Raw genomic sequence first — 18,338 nt, 5'->3', positions numbered from 1 at the left:
TCACCGCCCTCCTGCCTGCTCCCCCTCACCTGCTGTCCTTCCTGTGAGACTGGCCCCAGTCCCTGGAAGGGAACAAATTGGGTAGTGAAAACAGATGCATTTCTTCCCTCTAAAATGCTAGATCTGGACCATGGCCTAATCTTGATGAAAAGCACCTTTGACTAACTTGCAAATATGTTTTTTTTAATCAAGGTGAGATATTACAGCTGTTACAAAGCTTTTATTACAGTTGGGACTGGAGCGATAGCACAGCAGGTAGGGCGTTTGCCTTGTGTGTGGCTGACCCGGGTTCGATTCCCAGCATCCCATAAGGTTCCCCGAGCACCACCAGGAGTAATTCCCAAGTGCATAAGCCAGAAGTAACCCCTGTGCATCACCGGGTGTGACCCCAAAAAAGATATAAAATAAAATAATAACAAAGCTTTTATTACAGCATTACAAAGCTGTTCATGATTGCGCTTCAGTCATACAATGTACCAAACCCCACCCCTTTACCAGTGTAATTTCCTAGCACCAGTGTCCCAGTTTCCCTCCCACCTACCCTTCTAGCCGCCCCCCACCCCAGCCTACCTCTATGGCAGGCACTCTCTTCTCTCTCTCTCTCTCCTCTCTCTCTCTCTCTCTCTCTCTCCCTTTCTCTTTCTCTCTCGCATTTTAGGCCTTATGGTTTGCGACACAGATGCTGAAAGGTTATCATGTCTATCCCTTTACCTGCTTTCAACACCCAGTTCTTGTCCAGAGTGATCATTTCCAACTAGTATTGTCATAATGGACCCTCCTCTATCTTAACTACCCTTCACTCCCACCCCCTGTGGTAACTGCCAACATGCCACTTGTCACAGATGAAAGCAGCCCAGCCCAGTCACAGCCAAGTGTCCTCTCTGTGTCTTTTCTCGGTTCTCTAGACAACTGCTGGAGGTCAATACCATCACTCTCAAGTTCTTTTTTTTTTTTTAAACAGACGTCTCCGAAGCTCAGAATGCTTGTTCTCCTCAGAGGAGCAAGGGCCCAAGACATCTGGTCCGTGGTAGGCACTGGCCACACCAAGGGGGAGGGGAAGAGCGGTTAGGACAGAGAAGGACGCTCCAGGACAGAAATAGTTGGAAATGATCCCTCTGGACCAGAACTGAGTGCTGAAAGGAGGTAGAGTAAAATGCATGATACCTTTCAGTAACAGTATTGCCTACCACAGTGCCTGGAAGCAAAATGAGAGAGAGAGAGAGAGAGAGAGAGAGAGAGAGAGAGAGAGAGGGAGGGAGAAGAAAAGTGTCTTCCAAGAGGCAGGCGGCAGGCTGCAGGGGGCAGGGGTGGGGCAGGGAAGCTGGCAAGAGGGAAACTGGTGGACATTGGTGGTGGAAAAATGTACACCGTGGAGAGATGGAGGTTGGAATATTGTGTCACTGAAACTCAATCACAAACAACTTTGTAATTGTTTATCTTGCGGTGATTCCATTTTTAAAAAACCTTTAAAAATAAAATAAAATAAGCAAAATGCCAATCATCTTGAAAGAAAGAAGGAAAGAAAGAAAGAAAGAAAGAAAGAAAGAAAGAAAGAAAGAAAGAGGAAGGAAGGAAGGGAGGAAGGGAGGGAGGGAGGGAGGGAGGGAGGAAGGGAAGGAAGGGAGAAAGAAAGAAAGAAAGAAAGAAAGAAAGAAAGAAAGAAAGAAAGAAAGAAAGAGAAAAAAAGAAAGAACAGAGTTATGTTTTTAGCCACTCAGAAAGTCACCGGTTGGAGGGACCAGAGCTTATAGTACAGCCAATAGGTAAGGCACTTGCCTTGACGTAGCTGACCTGGGTTCGATCCCTGACACTCCATACGTTTTCCGCTCGCTCCTAAGCACCTCCAGGAGTGATCCTTGAGCATAGATCCAGAAGTCCCAGGAGTAAATTCTGCACTTCACCGGGTCGACCCAAAAACGAGACCACCCCCCACAAAAAAAGTCATCAATTGGACTGGAGAGATCCATATCGTACAGTCAGCATGACCCTTGCCTTGCATGCACCCCCCTCCAGCATCAATCACCAATTCTCTGTATGGTGCCCTGAGCCCTGCCAGGACTGCCCCCTGAATGCAGACCCAGGAGTAGTAAGCACTGCTAATTGTGGCCCAAAAACGGGAGGAGGAGGAGGAGAAAGAGGAGGAGGAGGAGGAGGAGGAGGAGGAGGAGGAGGAGGAGGAGGAGGAGGAGGAGGAGGGGAAGGAAGGAAGAAAAAGTGGTTGAGGTGGTTTCTATTTTTTGTTTTTGGCTTTTTGACTTTTTGAGTCACACCCGGCAATGATCAGGGGTTACTCCTGGCTCTGTACTCAGGAATCACTCAGGGAGGGTATGGGATGCCGGGGATCGAACCCAGGTTGGCTGCGTGCAAGGCAAATGCCCTACCCACTGCACTATCATTCCGGCCCTAAGGTTGCTTTTTAAAAATTTTTTTTGATTGTTCTTCAAGCCCATGTTCTCTCTTGAATACACATCTCTCTTGAATACACGTCTCTATTTCTTTGCTTGCCTGTTTCCACTCTGGAGCAGTCTGTGTTCTCTCTTGAACGTGTACTTGTCTCTTTCTCTTCCCTTACAACTTCCAAAGGGAGCAGAGTGAGCAGAGGGAGGTGACTTTTTAGAGTAGGCTGTTGGATTGCGGGACCCACACTCCGTGCACAACGCTCTACTGCCTCCTGGTGTTGGTTAACAGGCCTAGACGAGCAACATACACACCCCGCTACACACACACACACACACACACACACACACACACACACACACACCTGGTGCTCTGGTTTCATGCAACCAACTTCCTGAGTTTTTCAACGTGACTCATAAGGAAAAGGGAGGAGTCATTAGCAGAAGTGATACATATTTTAAAGTATTCAAAAGTCATGCATTGCTTTTTTATTAACCTAAATTGCACATTTATTGCACATTTCCTCATATCATATGTTTCAGGTGTGTATCATTATGTGTATCAACATGCCTGCGTGTTGCATTGACTCTGTCACTGAAAGTCCAATTCTCTCCTTCAGAGGGCAATTGAAACATTCACCTGATTTACACACCTCTTTCCCTTTCACTTTCCCTTTGGGGACCATTAATTAGGCCGTAGAATCTAAAAAGTTTTATTTTATCCACTTCATTTGTTTCTTTTACGTTGCCCATAGAAATAAAATCTGTCTTCGTCTGACTTAAATTGCTAAGTGTAATACTCTACACGTCCATCCATATTGCTGCAAATAGAAGAACTTCCTTCCTTCTTCCCTGTGTGCATTACTGACAATGATAGAGTTTCATCATAACATATCTCAGCATCACACCCTCCCTGAGAGTTTGCGTCTCTCTACCATTGCCCCAGTGTCTTTCCTCCTACTCCCACATGCCTAGGCCCTGAGATCGATCTCTAGAACCGAATGGTCTCCTGAGCACAATCAGACCCGAGCAGCACTGAATCCCTAGACCCAAGTTATGAATTATCAGGCCCAACCATCTGGCCAAGCACTGTAGAGAACAGCCAGGGCACACGCGCGCACGCGCACACACACACACACACACACACACACACACACACACACACACATGCCCTCCCCCAACTCTGCTGGGGTGGCCCCTATAAATCTATTCAGAGAAACTAGCACACGGAGTGAGGTGTTTCTGGGAAACTCAAAGTAGCTCACATAGCAACTCAAGGGTAAAAAGTGATGTCCAGGCTACAAAACCAATTAGAAACAGTCTAGAAAGGTTTCAACTTCTACTTAACTCCCTAATTGTAGAGTTCAAAAATAAAAAAATTCCCTAAGACATGCTGAAAAAATAAAACATTTTCTTTATTTTTTTTTGTTTTCTAAGCAACTTAGAGATTACAGAAAATAATTCTACCTTCTATGCTGTCTTCTCTGTTATCATCCAAAGTATCGATATGTCTGTATTAGTTTAGAATAATAAAAATTCTGTGAGATCAAACCCACTGGAGCTTTGTTGGAATCCCTTGGTGGCCGTCTCCTGTTATCCTTAGAAGAGCTCCTGTGTAATCCGTCTTGTTCCTCATTGAGAATGGGCTCCAGACCAGAATCTGTATTCCTGCAATGCCCAGCGGAACCAGGCAAATCAAATTAAACATAGCATCATGAAGACCTAGAGTGGAACTGGGGCGGGGGTGGGGGGAAACAGGGTTAAAGGACAGTCATTTTCTCCAGTCACTTTTCTTATTAATCCAAAGCTACATAACAAAGGGTTTCAGAAAAGTTTTGCTCTTTCTGATCCCATTTAGACAGTAATGGAAATGTTACCAAATAATTGTGATTCTTGCAAATAATTAAAGAATTATTTTGCAGTTGGTCATATTCAGAGGGGACAGGCAGGACAGTTCCTGCTCCTGAGAGCGAGTGCAGTTATGAAGACACAGGGACGACAGAGGGTTGGTCATCTTTACCTATATTCTCATGATCTTGAACTTTATAATAATCGGGAAATTATCATCTGATGGGTTTTCAACAAAGTGGTGGGTCCTGGGCATTCATTTCTACTACTCAACTGACTTCTATTCAACACAATTAGAGGTTTCAAGAGGAAATTAGCATTAATAATAATATGCCACAGTGACAAGGCCTGGTTTCTGCCAAGAATTTCTATTATGCCCAGTGATTCTTGTGATTCTAACTACATTCCAGATAGATCATATTTTTTCACTTAAATTATATATTAAAAAAAGGAAGCGTCTGATTACCCAGGGGCAGGTCGTCCAACCTATAGATTCTTTCTGTTAGCCTGGGCCGTCAAAATTGGCACCTCATTAATTCAGCCAACTAAGAAAAATAAGTGAAAAAGCCGAAGTCTCTGACATAAGAAGAAAAGGGAGTTTGCGACACCTACTAAGACCAATTGTTAGTTCCAGAACTTAAGAATCGTTCATCTTTACCTAGAAAGGACAGGGTGTGATTTTTAATGTTCTCGGTGCATCAGTGCCCAGGACTCATTCTATGTATTATTGTTTGATGCTAGACCAAATTGCTAGACTTCCTGTTCTCAATGGAGCTCAGCAGCGGGTACAGAAGTAATCAAATAATCATAAATAAAACAGACATGACACGAGATTGCATGCGATGATGGAGAATTACTGTGCTGGAAAAGCACAAGTATCAGACGAGACCTCATACTCATCGGGCATGGTCCACTCATGGTCAGCAGAGCCCCGAGGAAGAGGGGTGGGCTGAGTATGGTGGGGTAAGGAGGCGTGATTTAAGAGACTAAGAGAATCATGCAGGGGACGGAGTCATAGTACAGCGGGGAGAACATTTCTCTTGCATGTAGCTGACTGGAGTTCAATTCCCAGCACCCCATAGAGTCTCCTGAACACCAACAGGAGCCGTTCCTGAGCACTGAGCCAGGAGTAACCCCTGAGCTTTACTGGGTGTGGTCCAACAACAACAATAAAAATGAATCATAGGCAAAACCTCCACCCGTCACTCCTGTTTCCCTCCACAAGCAATCAGAGCTGGGGACATGCTGGGGCTCTGGGCTGAATCGCTCGCTCAGGCACCACCTGCTGCTTCAGAAGGAACAGATGCACCAAGACTGCTGCCTTGACACCTTTGCCTCCCGCAAGCTTTCTATGCAAAACCTCATTCCCAGGACTCACGGTGGTGTGTGTGTGTGTGTGTGTGTGTGTGCTGTGTGCTGTCAGATACACAGTTACAAAGTTGCTCATGATTGTGCTTCAGTCATATAATGTTCCAACACCCATCCTTTCACCAGTGTGCATTCCCCACCACCAGTGTCCCCAGTTTCTCTACTGTTAACCTCCCCACTTGTTCCTCCTCCTCTCCCTCCTCTCTCTTCTCTTCCTCCTCTCTCCTCTCTCTTTTTCTCTTTCCCTTCCTCCCTCCCTCCCCACTTCCCTCCCTCTCTATCTCTCAGCACCAACCACATATGGTCCTGCAGCACCCTCAGGTGCGGTCCCTTAGCACAGGGTCAGGAGTGACCCCTGAGTTCTGTCAGGTATGGCCCCAAAGACCATAAAAATGAAAAGAAAAAGCTTCTCTGGACTTCTGCAAGCCGTCTCCATCCTGAAGAATGGGCAGTGGCCGCCCTCCACCCACCCCGGGGTCAGCACACTGTCAGCTCGGAGCTGGTCCCGGTCCTGTCACCTCTGGCCACCCGGATTGCCTCTGAGATGGGCACCAACTCCTGCAGAGCCTTTCAGGGTCCCTATGGGACTATGGGGGACCACGCATCCGCTAGGAACTGTGCCGGTTTGACTTACAGACGCCTGGACTTCTCCCTGCACCCAACCCACAGGGTAGGTAAGTCACAGACAGAAGCAGGCTTCTGGAGTCATCCGGGGCCCACCCTGCACCTCGCTCCACCTGACTCTCCAGTTACTTGAGCTGGCTAAGTTCCCCCCTTTTCCTCCGATGTAAATTGACTCCAGCATGTACCAGCAGGGTTTCCCATGTGGATGTGATTTAGTTAACACAAATCGCAACGCTGATGTAAACGTGTTTAGCTGGCCTGTGTGTGGGTGGGTGGAGGGTGGAGGGGGGGGGTATTTTCATCCCTCATAGCCAGAGGGATCTAAGTGAAGTCCTTCCACTTGCACTCAAGTTCCAAATTGACCATCACCTGGCAGCCACTGACCACAATTGAGGATTTGGGGGGTGGGATTTGGGAATTTCTAACTGGCCACAACTAACCAGGACACAGAGGCTGGAGAACGATGGCGCCCGGATTTTACCACAGGTCTCTTGAACTTGATACGGCAAGGGCCACACGCATGATATTTCTCTTGCCCCCTCTGTTCACTGATTGGATTCCTGAGGCTGAGCAGGCAGAAGAGCTGGACTGACGTGTGTGTGTGTGTGTGTGAGAGAGAGAGAGAGAGAGAGAGAGAGAGAGAGAGAGAGAGAGAGAGAGAGAGAGAGAGAGAGAGCAACCAGCCGGAATCCCAGGCTCATTTGGAAGCAGCCTAAATCATACACGTCTCCACTTCATAGAAGAAAGGAAATGTTCTAATCAAAACCTTTCAAGCGACTGCGTCCAGGAAGGGCTGATGGCAAAATGACTGTGAGATGTGCACAGAACCCCGTGTGTCTGCAGCCCCTTCTTTCTGCAGGGTCGAGGCTCCTCTCTGCTTTCCCTCTGCGTGTTTGTCTAGTGGCAGGAGCCCATTATCTTTCTGCATTCTCTACTCAGACCAGATTCCAGTTTCAGAAATATCAAGAAATAGGATTCCGGCTGCCAGGGGTTCTTCCCGGGAGACTTTCCATCTCCGGGGTGGAATTGTCTTTTTCTCTTTTTTTCCCATCTTGAGAGGTGGGGGGAGCCCCGTGGTAATTTGCGGCTGGAAAGCCTATTGTGAGACAACTGACAGCACTGCAAAGAGGCTGGGAGCTCTAGGGAAGTCTGGGCAGTGATGACGTCAACGGAGGCAGCAGCTGGAGCACTCTTGGAGCACTCTCGGAGCACTCTCGCATTCCAGGCTAATTCCCAGTGCTTTCCGATCTAATTCTTATCATTGCGGACATTTTCTCTTCTTTTCTTTTCTTTTCTTTCTTCCTTTTTCTTTTTTTTTTTTTATCATACCCAGCGATGCACAGGGGTTACTTCTGGCTCTGCACTCAGGAATTACTCCTGGCAGTGCTCAGGAGACCATATGGGATGCTGGGAATCGAACCCGGGTCGGCCACGTGCAAGGCAAATGCCCTACCTGCTGTGCTATCACTCCAGCCCCCCAACTGCGGACATTTTCAATGGCCTCAAAGACTCCAAGGCAAAGACCATTTCCCTCCAATTTCACTGGGCTGCTTCATGCTCTTTCAAGATTTCCTTGTTCTTTCTGCTCCTTTCATTAAGATTTCCTTTCTCTTAAAATGCCCTTTTAGAGACTGGGGAGATAATACAGCAGGTAGGGCACTTACCTTGCATGTGGCTGGTACAGGTTCAATACCCCACATCCCATATGGTCCCTCAAGCACTGCCAGGAGTAATTCCAGAGTGCAGAGCCAGGAGTAAGCCCTGAGCATCACCAGCGATGGTCCCAAAACAAACAAAATGCCCTCCTGAGGGCCAGAGAAATGGCACAACGTATATGGCACTTCCCTTGCCCACCCAGGTTCAATCCCAGGCACCACATATGTTCCCTCAAGTCCCTCTAGGAGTGAACACAGAGAAGAAATAAGTCCTGAGCCCTACCAGATGTGGCTCAAAAACAAAAAATAAAAATCCTTCTAATCTGGGGGAGGGGGCTAGGATTTAGAACAATTCTTTTCCTCTCTCATGTTACTCATATGCACGCTACTGGGACAAACTTAAACCTATTAAACAATTGGGATTTTCTGTTTTCAGAATGTTGATCTCAATCTTAACCAGATATTTTCATGAATGTCTGGTGGAAATAGCATCCCTGACTCCTGCTGTAATTTCATTCACTCAATTGATACTTATTTCACACTTCTTTTAAGTGCTTGGAAGAGAGAATCAAAAAATCAACAATAACCTTTCTCCTCAATATGACTCGCATTCTTGTGGAGACAAGAAGATCAAAGGAAAGCGAAGAAACTGAGATGGTACAAGTTAAGTGCATGATCCTGGCACTGAAGATGATTCCTCCAAGCACTGTCCAGAGTGACTCCTGAGCAGAGTCAGGAATAAGCCCCAAGTACTACCAGGTATGGCCCCAAGCCCCCAACCAACAAGAACAACGAAGACTTGATTTAATTTCATATCAGTGACAGTTGCAGCCCAGCTTATGAAAAACTTGGCACCAGATTTTCTCTCCTCATGCTCTCCTTTTTAAAGAAAGCTATTTCCTGGCAGGTTAGAACCTTCTAACACATTACCTTCTGACTTCTGGTTCCTTATTTTGTCTTAGCTCACACCTGTTAAATCATGGGTAAATTCAGTGCTACGTGATAACAAAACAAAAAACAAACAAGCACACAGGGGCTGGAGAGATAGTGTCGCAGGTAGGGGATTGCCTTGCATGCGGACAACCTGGGTTTGATCCCCAGCACCCCACATGGTGCCCAAGCCCTCCAGGAGTGATCCCTGAACACAGAGCCAGGAATAAGCCCTGCAACTGTTGTGTGTGATCCCTCTCAAGGGAAACAAAAAAATAAAGCCAAATCTGTTTCGCTTCCACTCTGCCTCCCCACTATCACCATGATACCTAAAGAGTCGAAAAGAAATTAAGGTGCTTCCTGATGGAGTCAATAAAAAGATCCTGTGTGTGAAAAGAGACAATCTTGTCAAAGGACTCGTCAGTGAATCCAGAATCGATGAGCAGGATTGCAGAGAACACAGGCGCTTGGATGGAAGAAACCAAGACATCTACATCTGGTTTTCAGGCCCGTATGTTATCTCCTAAATTCAGGTCAAGGAAACTCTGAATCCACACAAGCTGTTGCTTCATTGATAGTAGATAGGAGATGAGTTTCTTGTAAGAATAATGATGACCTAACATACAGGTTTACTGAGTGCCTGGTCCAAGATCACTTGTCATTAATTTTTCATAATAACCGAAAGAAGGCTCACCTAGATCACACTGGTTATACAGCTCATAAGTTAGAAGCTGATTTTTTGGGTTTTCTTTTGTACTCAGCAATACTCAGGGCTCAGGCCTGCCTCTACACTCAGGAATCACGTCTGGTGGTGCTTGGGGGAACATCCCCAGCATCCCATATAATTCCCCGAGCATTGGCGAGAGTAATTCCTTAATGAAGACTCAGAAGGAACCCCTGAGCATCACCTGGTGTGACCCAAAATAGCCAAAAAAATAAAATTATAACAAACCCTAGCAAGCAGCTCCAGAGTATTCCGTGTATATACCACTTTCACAGTCCACTCATTGCCACTGGACACCTGATTGGATGTAACTGGAAGATATCATGTTAAGTGAAGTAAATCAGAAGAAGAAAAAACACAGAATGATATCACTTGCCTGTGGTATACAGAGTAACTGGGTGAGGGAATACAAGGGAATGTGGGGGCTGGAGCTGGTAGGGTGTTTGCCTTGCACATAGTCGACCCGGGTTTGATTCCCAGAATCCCATATGGTCCCCCAGGCACTGCCAGGAATAATTTTTGAGTGCAAAGCCAGGAGTAACCCCTGTGCATCGCCAGGTGTGACCCAAAAAGCAAAAGAAGGGGGGAGGGAAATATTGGGGCTTGAGCGAGTACTGCAGGTAGTACCTGCACACGGCTTGCCTAGGTTTGATCCCTGGCATCCCATATGACTCGCGGAGCACTGCCAGAAATAATTCTTGAGTATAGAGCCAAGAGTAACCCCTGAGTATCACAGGTGTGGCACAAAAATAAATAAATCAACAGGGGATACCTACAGAACCCTTTACCCCAGAGTACAGGAGGGAAAAGGACAGGGAAGTAAAGAAACCAAAGGGACAGTTTAGAAGCAGAGAATGGACATTAACAGGGAACAGGGTTCAAGGGCCGCGGTCCACTAGTGGTATAGAGGTGATATTTACATACATAGCCAAACCACAGTCAACAACACTGGAAGCAAGAACTCCAAACTACAGCTAAAAATGTGTCTGTCGAAGAGGCAGGCTGGGGTGTGGGAGGGAACCTGGGGACAGTGGTGCAGGGAAGTTGATGTTGGTGGGGGGATGGGTGCTAGAACATTGTATGCCTGAAACGCTACTATGAGTAACTTTGTAAATCATGATATTATTATATAAAGAAATTTGGAGCTGGAGCAATAGCACAGCGAGCAGGGCGTTTGCCTTGCACGCAGCCAACAAGGCCAACACAGGTTCGAGTCCTAGCATCCCATATGGTCCCCCGAGCACCGCCAGGAGTAATTCCTGAGTGCATGAGCCAGGAGTAACCCCTGAGCATCACCTGGTGTGACCTAAAAAGCAAAGAAAAAAAAAAGAAAGGAAGAAATTTATACTTTAAACAGCTGGGCCAAGCTGGGTTCGATTCCTCTGCCCCTCTCGGAGAGCCTGGCAAGCTACCGGCAGTATCTCACCTGCACAGTAAAGCCTGGCAAGCTACCTGTGATGTATTCAAAATGCCAAACACAGTAACAAGTCTCAAAATGGAGACGTTACTGTTCATCAAATCGATGAACTATGGGAGGACAGTGTGTGACAGTGTTGTGTGTATACTTTAAAATTATAATAAGCATTTTAAAACTGGGCCAGAGAGATAATACAGCAACTAGGGTGTTTGCCTTGTATTGGACCAACCCAGATTCAATCCCCAGCATGATATATAGATTCCTGAGCCCTGCCAGGAGTGATTCCTGAGCACACGACCAGGAGTAAGCCCTGAGTACCACTTAGTGTGGCCCAGAAACAAAACAAAAAACAAAATAGGAACTTCAAAACTATAGCAGAATTGATACTTTAAAGGAACTGAAATCCACTAGCACCAAGTATAATACGCAGGAATAGCTCATTTTTCGTCTAGATAACCTAATCTCTAACACCAGTTAAAACCACCAATTTGGTCCAAATATGAAACAGAAATTATTAAACCAATGGGAGAGTCTTCTTGCCTGAGAATTTCCAGACTGTTGTGACAGCAAAACTCGGGAAAATATTTGTTTTCCAAAAACACTTCTTAAATTGATTTCAATGACTACTTGTCTATAATTCAACACCAAGAATATGTTCCAGCACTTGAAACACCCGAAGTCTTGAGTTTATTTTAATTTGTCAATGATTCACCATGAAGCAGCTGTCTCAGAAATGCATCTTGGCTGCAGTTCAAGCGTTGTACATCTTTAAGAGAAAAGTCACTTTTTAAACTTTGGCCGCGAACACAATTTTGGAAGTATTCATTACCAGGCTTTCAGAGAAAAACACACAAATAGGAGGGCTGGAGAGCTAATACAGAGGTTAAGTTTACTTGCCTTGCATGTGGCCAACCCAGGTTCGATCCCCAGTGTGGCACAGACCCCCAAACCCTGCCAGGAGTGATCCCTGAGCTCAGAGGCAGGAGTAAGCCCTGAGCACTGCAGGAGAGGCTCCAAAACCAAAATAAATAAAAACGCATACACATACTGGCATAGTTAGCAGATTGATCATGGAAGACCGTTTTTATTTCATTTATTTATTTGTTTATTTTTTATGGAAGACCATTTTTAAAGTAATGAGTTGATTTACATTTCCTGCCACGTAGCCACAGATGACACTACGATTCATGAACTAAATTGGCATCTCCGAGTGCAATGGGCAGAATATCTCTATTCCAGCATGTCCAACGAAGCAGCAGTGACTGGCCCAGGGCTCTCAGACCAAACCCCCACACGGAGTCCAGTGGGACACGTGGCAGGGAGCAGGACATGCCTCTGCTGCCCTCTCACCCTGGACTTAGTTCGCTGTGCTGGACCTTTGGACACGCCTCACCCACTGATGCTGAGGGAACGCCCCAGGGTAGAAAGGTATCACACTTTACCACTCTATCTCACTCCCTGTTCAGTGCTAAGCCCTCATAGGGGCTCTATAAATGGTTGCTGATAAAAGAATGCTTAATTGCCTAAAGAGAAGAAGCAACCCTTCTTACATAACCGATGAGAGCATCATTTGTCATTGTGTCCTGTGCAGGCTGGACTTTGTTGGTCATATTAAAAATAGGAGCTGTATGTATAGAAGAGCTAAGATAATTGATTTCTAATACACGAAGCACCTTCTCCCCTATAATCAGAAAAGATGACAAGTGGATTTTCTTGCCTCTGTTCAGTATGAATCACCAATAACAATGAACTTAACGAGGGACTAGATAAATAGTAGGGGAGTTAAAGCACTTGCCCAAAACACAGTCTACCCAGTACTACCTCCAGCACCACATAGGGTCCCCCAAGAACCGTCTGAGCACAGAGCTTAACCGTTACGTTTACTGGGTACTGCAGAGAATGTCATCAGGCCAATGAGAAGTAAACAGATCTCTTGGGGCTGTAGAGAGAGAATACAGTGGGCAGGGAGTTGACTCAGGTTCAATCCCTGGCAGTCCTCCAAGCCTGCCAGGAACGATCCCTGGGGGCAGAGTCCAGGAGTAAGTCCTGGACATGGCCGGGTGTGGCCCAAACTGTTCCCCCACCCCGAAATAGTGGTCAGTAGATCAATTAAACTTATTAAAGTCATTGTCTTGATAAATTTCTCTAACCATATCAAGGAACCAGACTATCTTTCAAAAACGGCTAAAGGAAGAATTGGGTTCTGTAGTTTTGCATAGTGTAACTATAAAAATAATCATCAGCTATCAGAAAATTCACTTACAAGTATGACATCTATTTCAAACAAGCCTTTCTATTTATTTATTTACTGAGTCTGCCAGATTCACTACACTGGTGAATCTCATAGCACTCTGTTCATTCAACCATATTCTTCTAAGTGTCCAATTAGCCTCTGGACTTCATTCCAATACTTTCAGATTAGGATGAGTGATATACAGTCACAAGATGTCAAACACTGGATTATCGCTCCAAGATAAATGATACCTGAGTGCCTGAAGAGTGCTTACAGTGTCAAGAGAATACATTGTCAGCTTGTGTTGTTGTCTACACAACACGAGTTAACAAGAATTAATCTCTGGGGCCTCTATATCCACGGAAGTAAATCTCTAGGTAATTCTGCACAGTGGCTGTACAATAGAACAACCAAGGAAGCTTGAAAATACACTGATGCCCCCGCAGATGCCCCATCTAAGGGTACAGAGGGATGGGCCCCACCACTTCTCCAAGCTGCCACCGATTCTAATTTGCATCACGGTTGAAGACCATTGCTTGCAGGGTTCTATTCTCAATGAAAATTTAGGGGGAAGCCTTTCTTCTTTGCTCCCACTCTATCATTGAGTCATTTTATTCCAGAGTTTTTTCCTCTTTTCTTGAGCCCCTCCCTATGGTTTTTTGTTTTTTAAGTATTACTTAAGTTTTCCCATTGCTTAAATACCTAGCCACTTCCCCAGTGAATATGGGAGATAATTCACTTAGTAGATGGAGAAGCTGAGACTAAGAAAGAATATCTTCAATGGAGCTGGAAGACATCATGTTAAATGAAGGAAGCCATAAAAAAGAAGGATAAACAGAGGATGTTGTCACTTGTATGTGGTATTTAGAATAACCGAATGCAGGAACACAGTGTTTTAAGGGAGGGATGCCCTGATTAACCTGACCCCAGGGAGGAGAAAGAAAGCAAGAATGAAGAGAAGGGGGAGAAGAGACAGATGAGAAGCAGCAGGGGCCAGGACAGTGCTTACCTAAGTACTAAGGTGGTGTTAAGGAATGACAGCGCCAAATATTTAAACCACAGAGTCAAGCGAGCCAAACTTTTCACAACCAGACTTCGAAAAGTGCCTATCAAGAGGGCAGGTTGGGGAATGGGAGGGGATGGAGGGGGGTTGTGAGGGGAAAAATGTACGTCAAGGTTGGAGGGAACCTGGGAACATTGGTGGAGGGAAGTTGATACTGGTGGTGGGATTGGTGATGCAATATTGTAGAACTAAAAACTCAACTATGAATAACTTTGTAAATCACAATGCTTTAATAATAAATATGGAAAGAAAAAATTTTTAAATAATACTATCTTCAAATTCCACAAAAGAAACGTATTCTGGAACTGTCCACATTTGCCTCTCATGGACTCATTTTTTGAAATTCGTTTTTGGGTCACACCCAGTGGTATTCAGAGATCACTCCTTGCAGTGCACAGGGGACCATAGGTGGTGCTGGGAATCGAACTGGGGCTTGTTTGCATGCAAGGCCTGAACCCCTGTACATCTCTCTGGCCCTCAACTCATTTATTAGCTCATTTATTAGCACAGTTACCCAATTCTGAGTCATGCTTTCATCACTAGGATCACCAAATTCTGCTGATTCTGACTCCTTAATCTCTCTGCGATAGTCTCATCACTCCTGCGAGGGTGTTTCTGGCTCAGATCCACACCAGCACTTCTCATATAAAATCAGTTCAGCAGAGACCTGAGCTAGAGGACAGGGGTTAAAGTCGTGGTCTTGCATGTGGCTGACCTGGTATGACCTCCAGTGCCACGTGGTCCCTCGGGCATCAGCAGGTATATCCCTAAAGGCCTCCCACAGCACCAGAGGAGCTGGAGCATCCCAGTGTGGCCCAGGTAATCTCCAGCTCTGCAGGGCCAGAGCAGCACCATGTTCAATTACTCACCCACAGAAAGACAGTACAGCCGGAAGGGAGCCTGCCTTGCACGTGATTGTCCCAGGTTTGATCTCCGTCACCCCTTATGGTCCCCTCAGCCCACCAGGGGTGATCCCTGAGTACAGAGTCAGGAGTCAGCCCTGAGCATTGCTGGGTGTGTTCTAAAACCCAGTAGACAAATAAATAACTGTCCCAGTTGTCCAAAAACTGTTGCTTGAGGCCTCTGGGTCTCCTGAGCACTGTTTGGAAAGCTCGCCTCCCCCTCAAAGTGTGATTTCCTGTCATTTCACTAACTTCAAAACTCTCCTATAGGGGCTGGAGCGATAGCACAGTGGGTAGGGCGTTTGCCTTGCACACGACCAACCTGGGTTCGAGTCCCAGCACCCCATATGGTCCCCTGAGCACCGCTAGGGGTGATTGCTGAGTGCAGAGCCAGGAGTAATCCCTGAGCATCACCAGGTGTGACCCAAAAATTAAAAAAAAAAAAGCACAACTCTCCTACAGTGCAAAATAATCTTTGCAGAGATAAGACTGATATCAATATTGTTAGGCAGAATAAAAATAACAATTAAAAAAGAATAGTGATAAATTTCATTCCTGTTAGAAAAAAATTTTCATACTTTCCAAACTTTACTAAATCACCTATTCTGGGGCTGGAGCAATAGTTCAGTAGGGGAGGGCAGTTGCCTTGCACGCAGCCAACCTGGGTTTGATCCCCAGCATCCCATATGGTCCTTGAACACTGTCAGGAGGAATTCCTGTGTGCAGAACCAGGAATAACTATTGAGCATCACTGATTACTACCGCCCATTCCCAAAACCTTACATGTTCACAGTTCGCCTGAGAGATCACTTCTCTGCTCCCCATTCTGAACCCGATGCTCAGCCCAGGGTGACTCAAGTGGAACCTGCACTTCTGTCGGTGCAGCTAGACACAATGTTGACTTTCCCGAGAGGTGACTGTGAGCAAATTCAGAGCGCAGACTTTTGTCTCTGTGTTCTTTACGGTCTGTAGTTAAGTGCCTGGTGAATGCATGTTAGTGGACTGTCCCATCGTGTCACAGGTGCATGGTTAACAGGCATGGTACTTTCCTAGACACCTCCAGTCTCTGTTCCTATTGTGTCTCTACCAAAGCCTGAGTGAAGCATCTTTTCCTCTCATAGCCTCCCAGGACTTGGGATCCACCTCTCAGACATCAATCCATCATTGATGGTGTGGCCATCCTGGTGGCCCTGCCTGTGTCACCGCTCTCCCGCTGCCATCAAACATGGGACACCGTGTGTCACTACATCACAGGACTCCCATGTCATTGTCTCCTCCTGCTTACTTTCAACACTTGCCAGAGAGACACTGTTAAGAAGTAAATCAAATCAGGTCATTACAGTGCTCAAACTCCCTGATCAGGACACTTGAATTTCTATGAGATGTGTGTTCAGCTAAAATGTGGAAGAACATTATAGGGTTACCACCTGCCACTCTACTTCAACTCAGAGAAGGGCCAGAGAATGAGCATAGGGTCATGGCACCACCTTGCACATGGCTGACCCTGGATTGATCGCTCGCACTGCTTATGGTACTGCCAGGAGGGAACCCTCGGCACAGAGTTACACCCTGAAAACTGCTGGGTGAGGACAAATCCCCTCTCCAAAATGATACAGAGAACAAAATACATGCAGGCACATAGCTAGAAATAGGGCCAATAAGGCAAAATGTCAATCACTGAATCCCAGAAAGAGGTACTACGGACTTTCTCTGGAACTTTCTTGCAACTTGGTTTTTGTTGTTTTTCTTTTTGGGTCACACCCAGTGATGCTCAGGAGTTACTCCTGGTTCTGCACTAAGGGATCTCTCCTGGCATTGCTTGGGAACCATATGGGATGCTGAAAATCGAACCCAGGTCTATCACGTGCAAGACAAATGTGCTACCCACCGTACTATCACTCCTGCCCCGCAACTTGTTTTTGTATTTGAAGATTTTCATAATAAAATGTTGTGAAGAAAACCAGAGTTATAGAATAAAGGGGTGGATATATTGTTCAATATGTGGTAAAATTCGAAAGCCACGCGGGTTCCGGGGCCGAGACCTCCAAGCCTACTCGAATTGGAGTCGAGCATCTTCCACCCAGATCCTCCAAATTCCAGTAGGCGGGGGTCACACCCACCACCTGGCCCCCTGGCGCCGTGTAATCCCATCAGCGGCCAAGACTCAGAGACTATAAAATCCAGATCCCGGACGAGAATAGTGCAGTCTCTGCCCCCGCGCCTGGGTGTTCCTTCCCGGAGTCCCTTGGAGGGGAGCGGGTTGAGCTTTCCTCCCCGCCCCGACCAGGGCTACGGCAGCCGAAGACCTCCAGGACCAGCCACCACCATGCTGAGACCACTCTCCGCACACATGAAGGGCTACGGCAGCCGAAGACCTCCAGGACCAGCCACCACCATGCTGAGACCACTCTCCGCACACATGAAGGTACTGGCAGAGGGACAAAGCCACGCGGGTTCCGGGGCCGAGACCTCCAAGCCTACTCGAATTGGAGTCGAGCATCCTCCACCCAGATCCTCCAAATTCCAGTAGGCGGGGGTCACACCCACCACCTGGCCCCCTGGCGCCGTGTAATCCCATCAGCGGCCAAGACTCAGAGACTATAAAATCCAGACCCCAGAACCGCGCGGCCGCGACATCTTATCAGAACTTTTTTTTATGACATCTTATTGTCTCATTCCTACTTTGGACAAACTTGCAGGCTATCGAATGTAGCCTGCCCACAGGGCAGAGTCTGGCAAACTCCCCGTGGCATACCAAATATGCCAAATACCAGTAACAATGATGGGTCTCATTCTCCTAAATAGCCTTGAATATAATCTCAGGGCTAGGATGAAAGAGACGTTACTGGGGCCTGCTCGAGGCAATCGACGAATAACAGGATGATGAAATGAAAATGAAATGAATGTGGTTTGTATTAATATAATAATATATTAAGATTATTAGTGTTGAGCTTATTGATTATAATATGATTAATTGATAATAGTAAGGTATTAATAGATGAACCAGGGTGATGAATATGAGTCTTCTTGTGCAATATTTTTACATTTTTGAAAATGTTCCTTAATAACAAGGGAAGAAGAATTTGTAAAAAAAAAGTAGATCCTTGTCTAAGTGAACCAGTAAATTGTATTCCTCATCAATGTTGTCAACTATGGCATCTCACCATGTTTCTGCAAT

At 46.1% G+C, this 18,338-nt stretch overlaps 1 protein-coding gene across 1 annotated transcript in view; it reads right to left on the bottom strand.

Annotated features, from left to right (window-relative positions):
• LOC130045929 (transmembrane protein 180-like) overlaps positions 1-18,338 on the bottom strand; it is a 63,383-nt gene that overhangs the window by 12,408 nt on the left and 32,637 nt on the right. Inside the window, exon 7 of the mRNA XM_056138810.1 lies at positions 3,953-4,118. Coding sequence (XP_055994785.1) covers positions 3,953-4,118 — 166 coding nt within the window. The remainder of the gene's footprint in view (positions 1-3,952; positions 4,119-18,338) is intronic.

This window comes from Sorex fumeus, unplaced genomic scaffold (assembly GCF_029834395.1).
Source record: "Sorex fumeus unplaced genomic scaffold, SorFum_2.1 ptg000130l, whole genome shotgun sequence".
In the NCBI taxonomy this organism is placed as follows: Eukaryota; Metazoa; Chordata; class Mammalia; order Eulipotyphla; family Soricidae; genus Sorex; species Sorex fumeus.
This window is presented reverse-complemented; position numbering and strand designations above follow the sequence as displayed.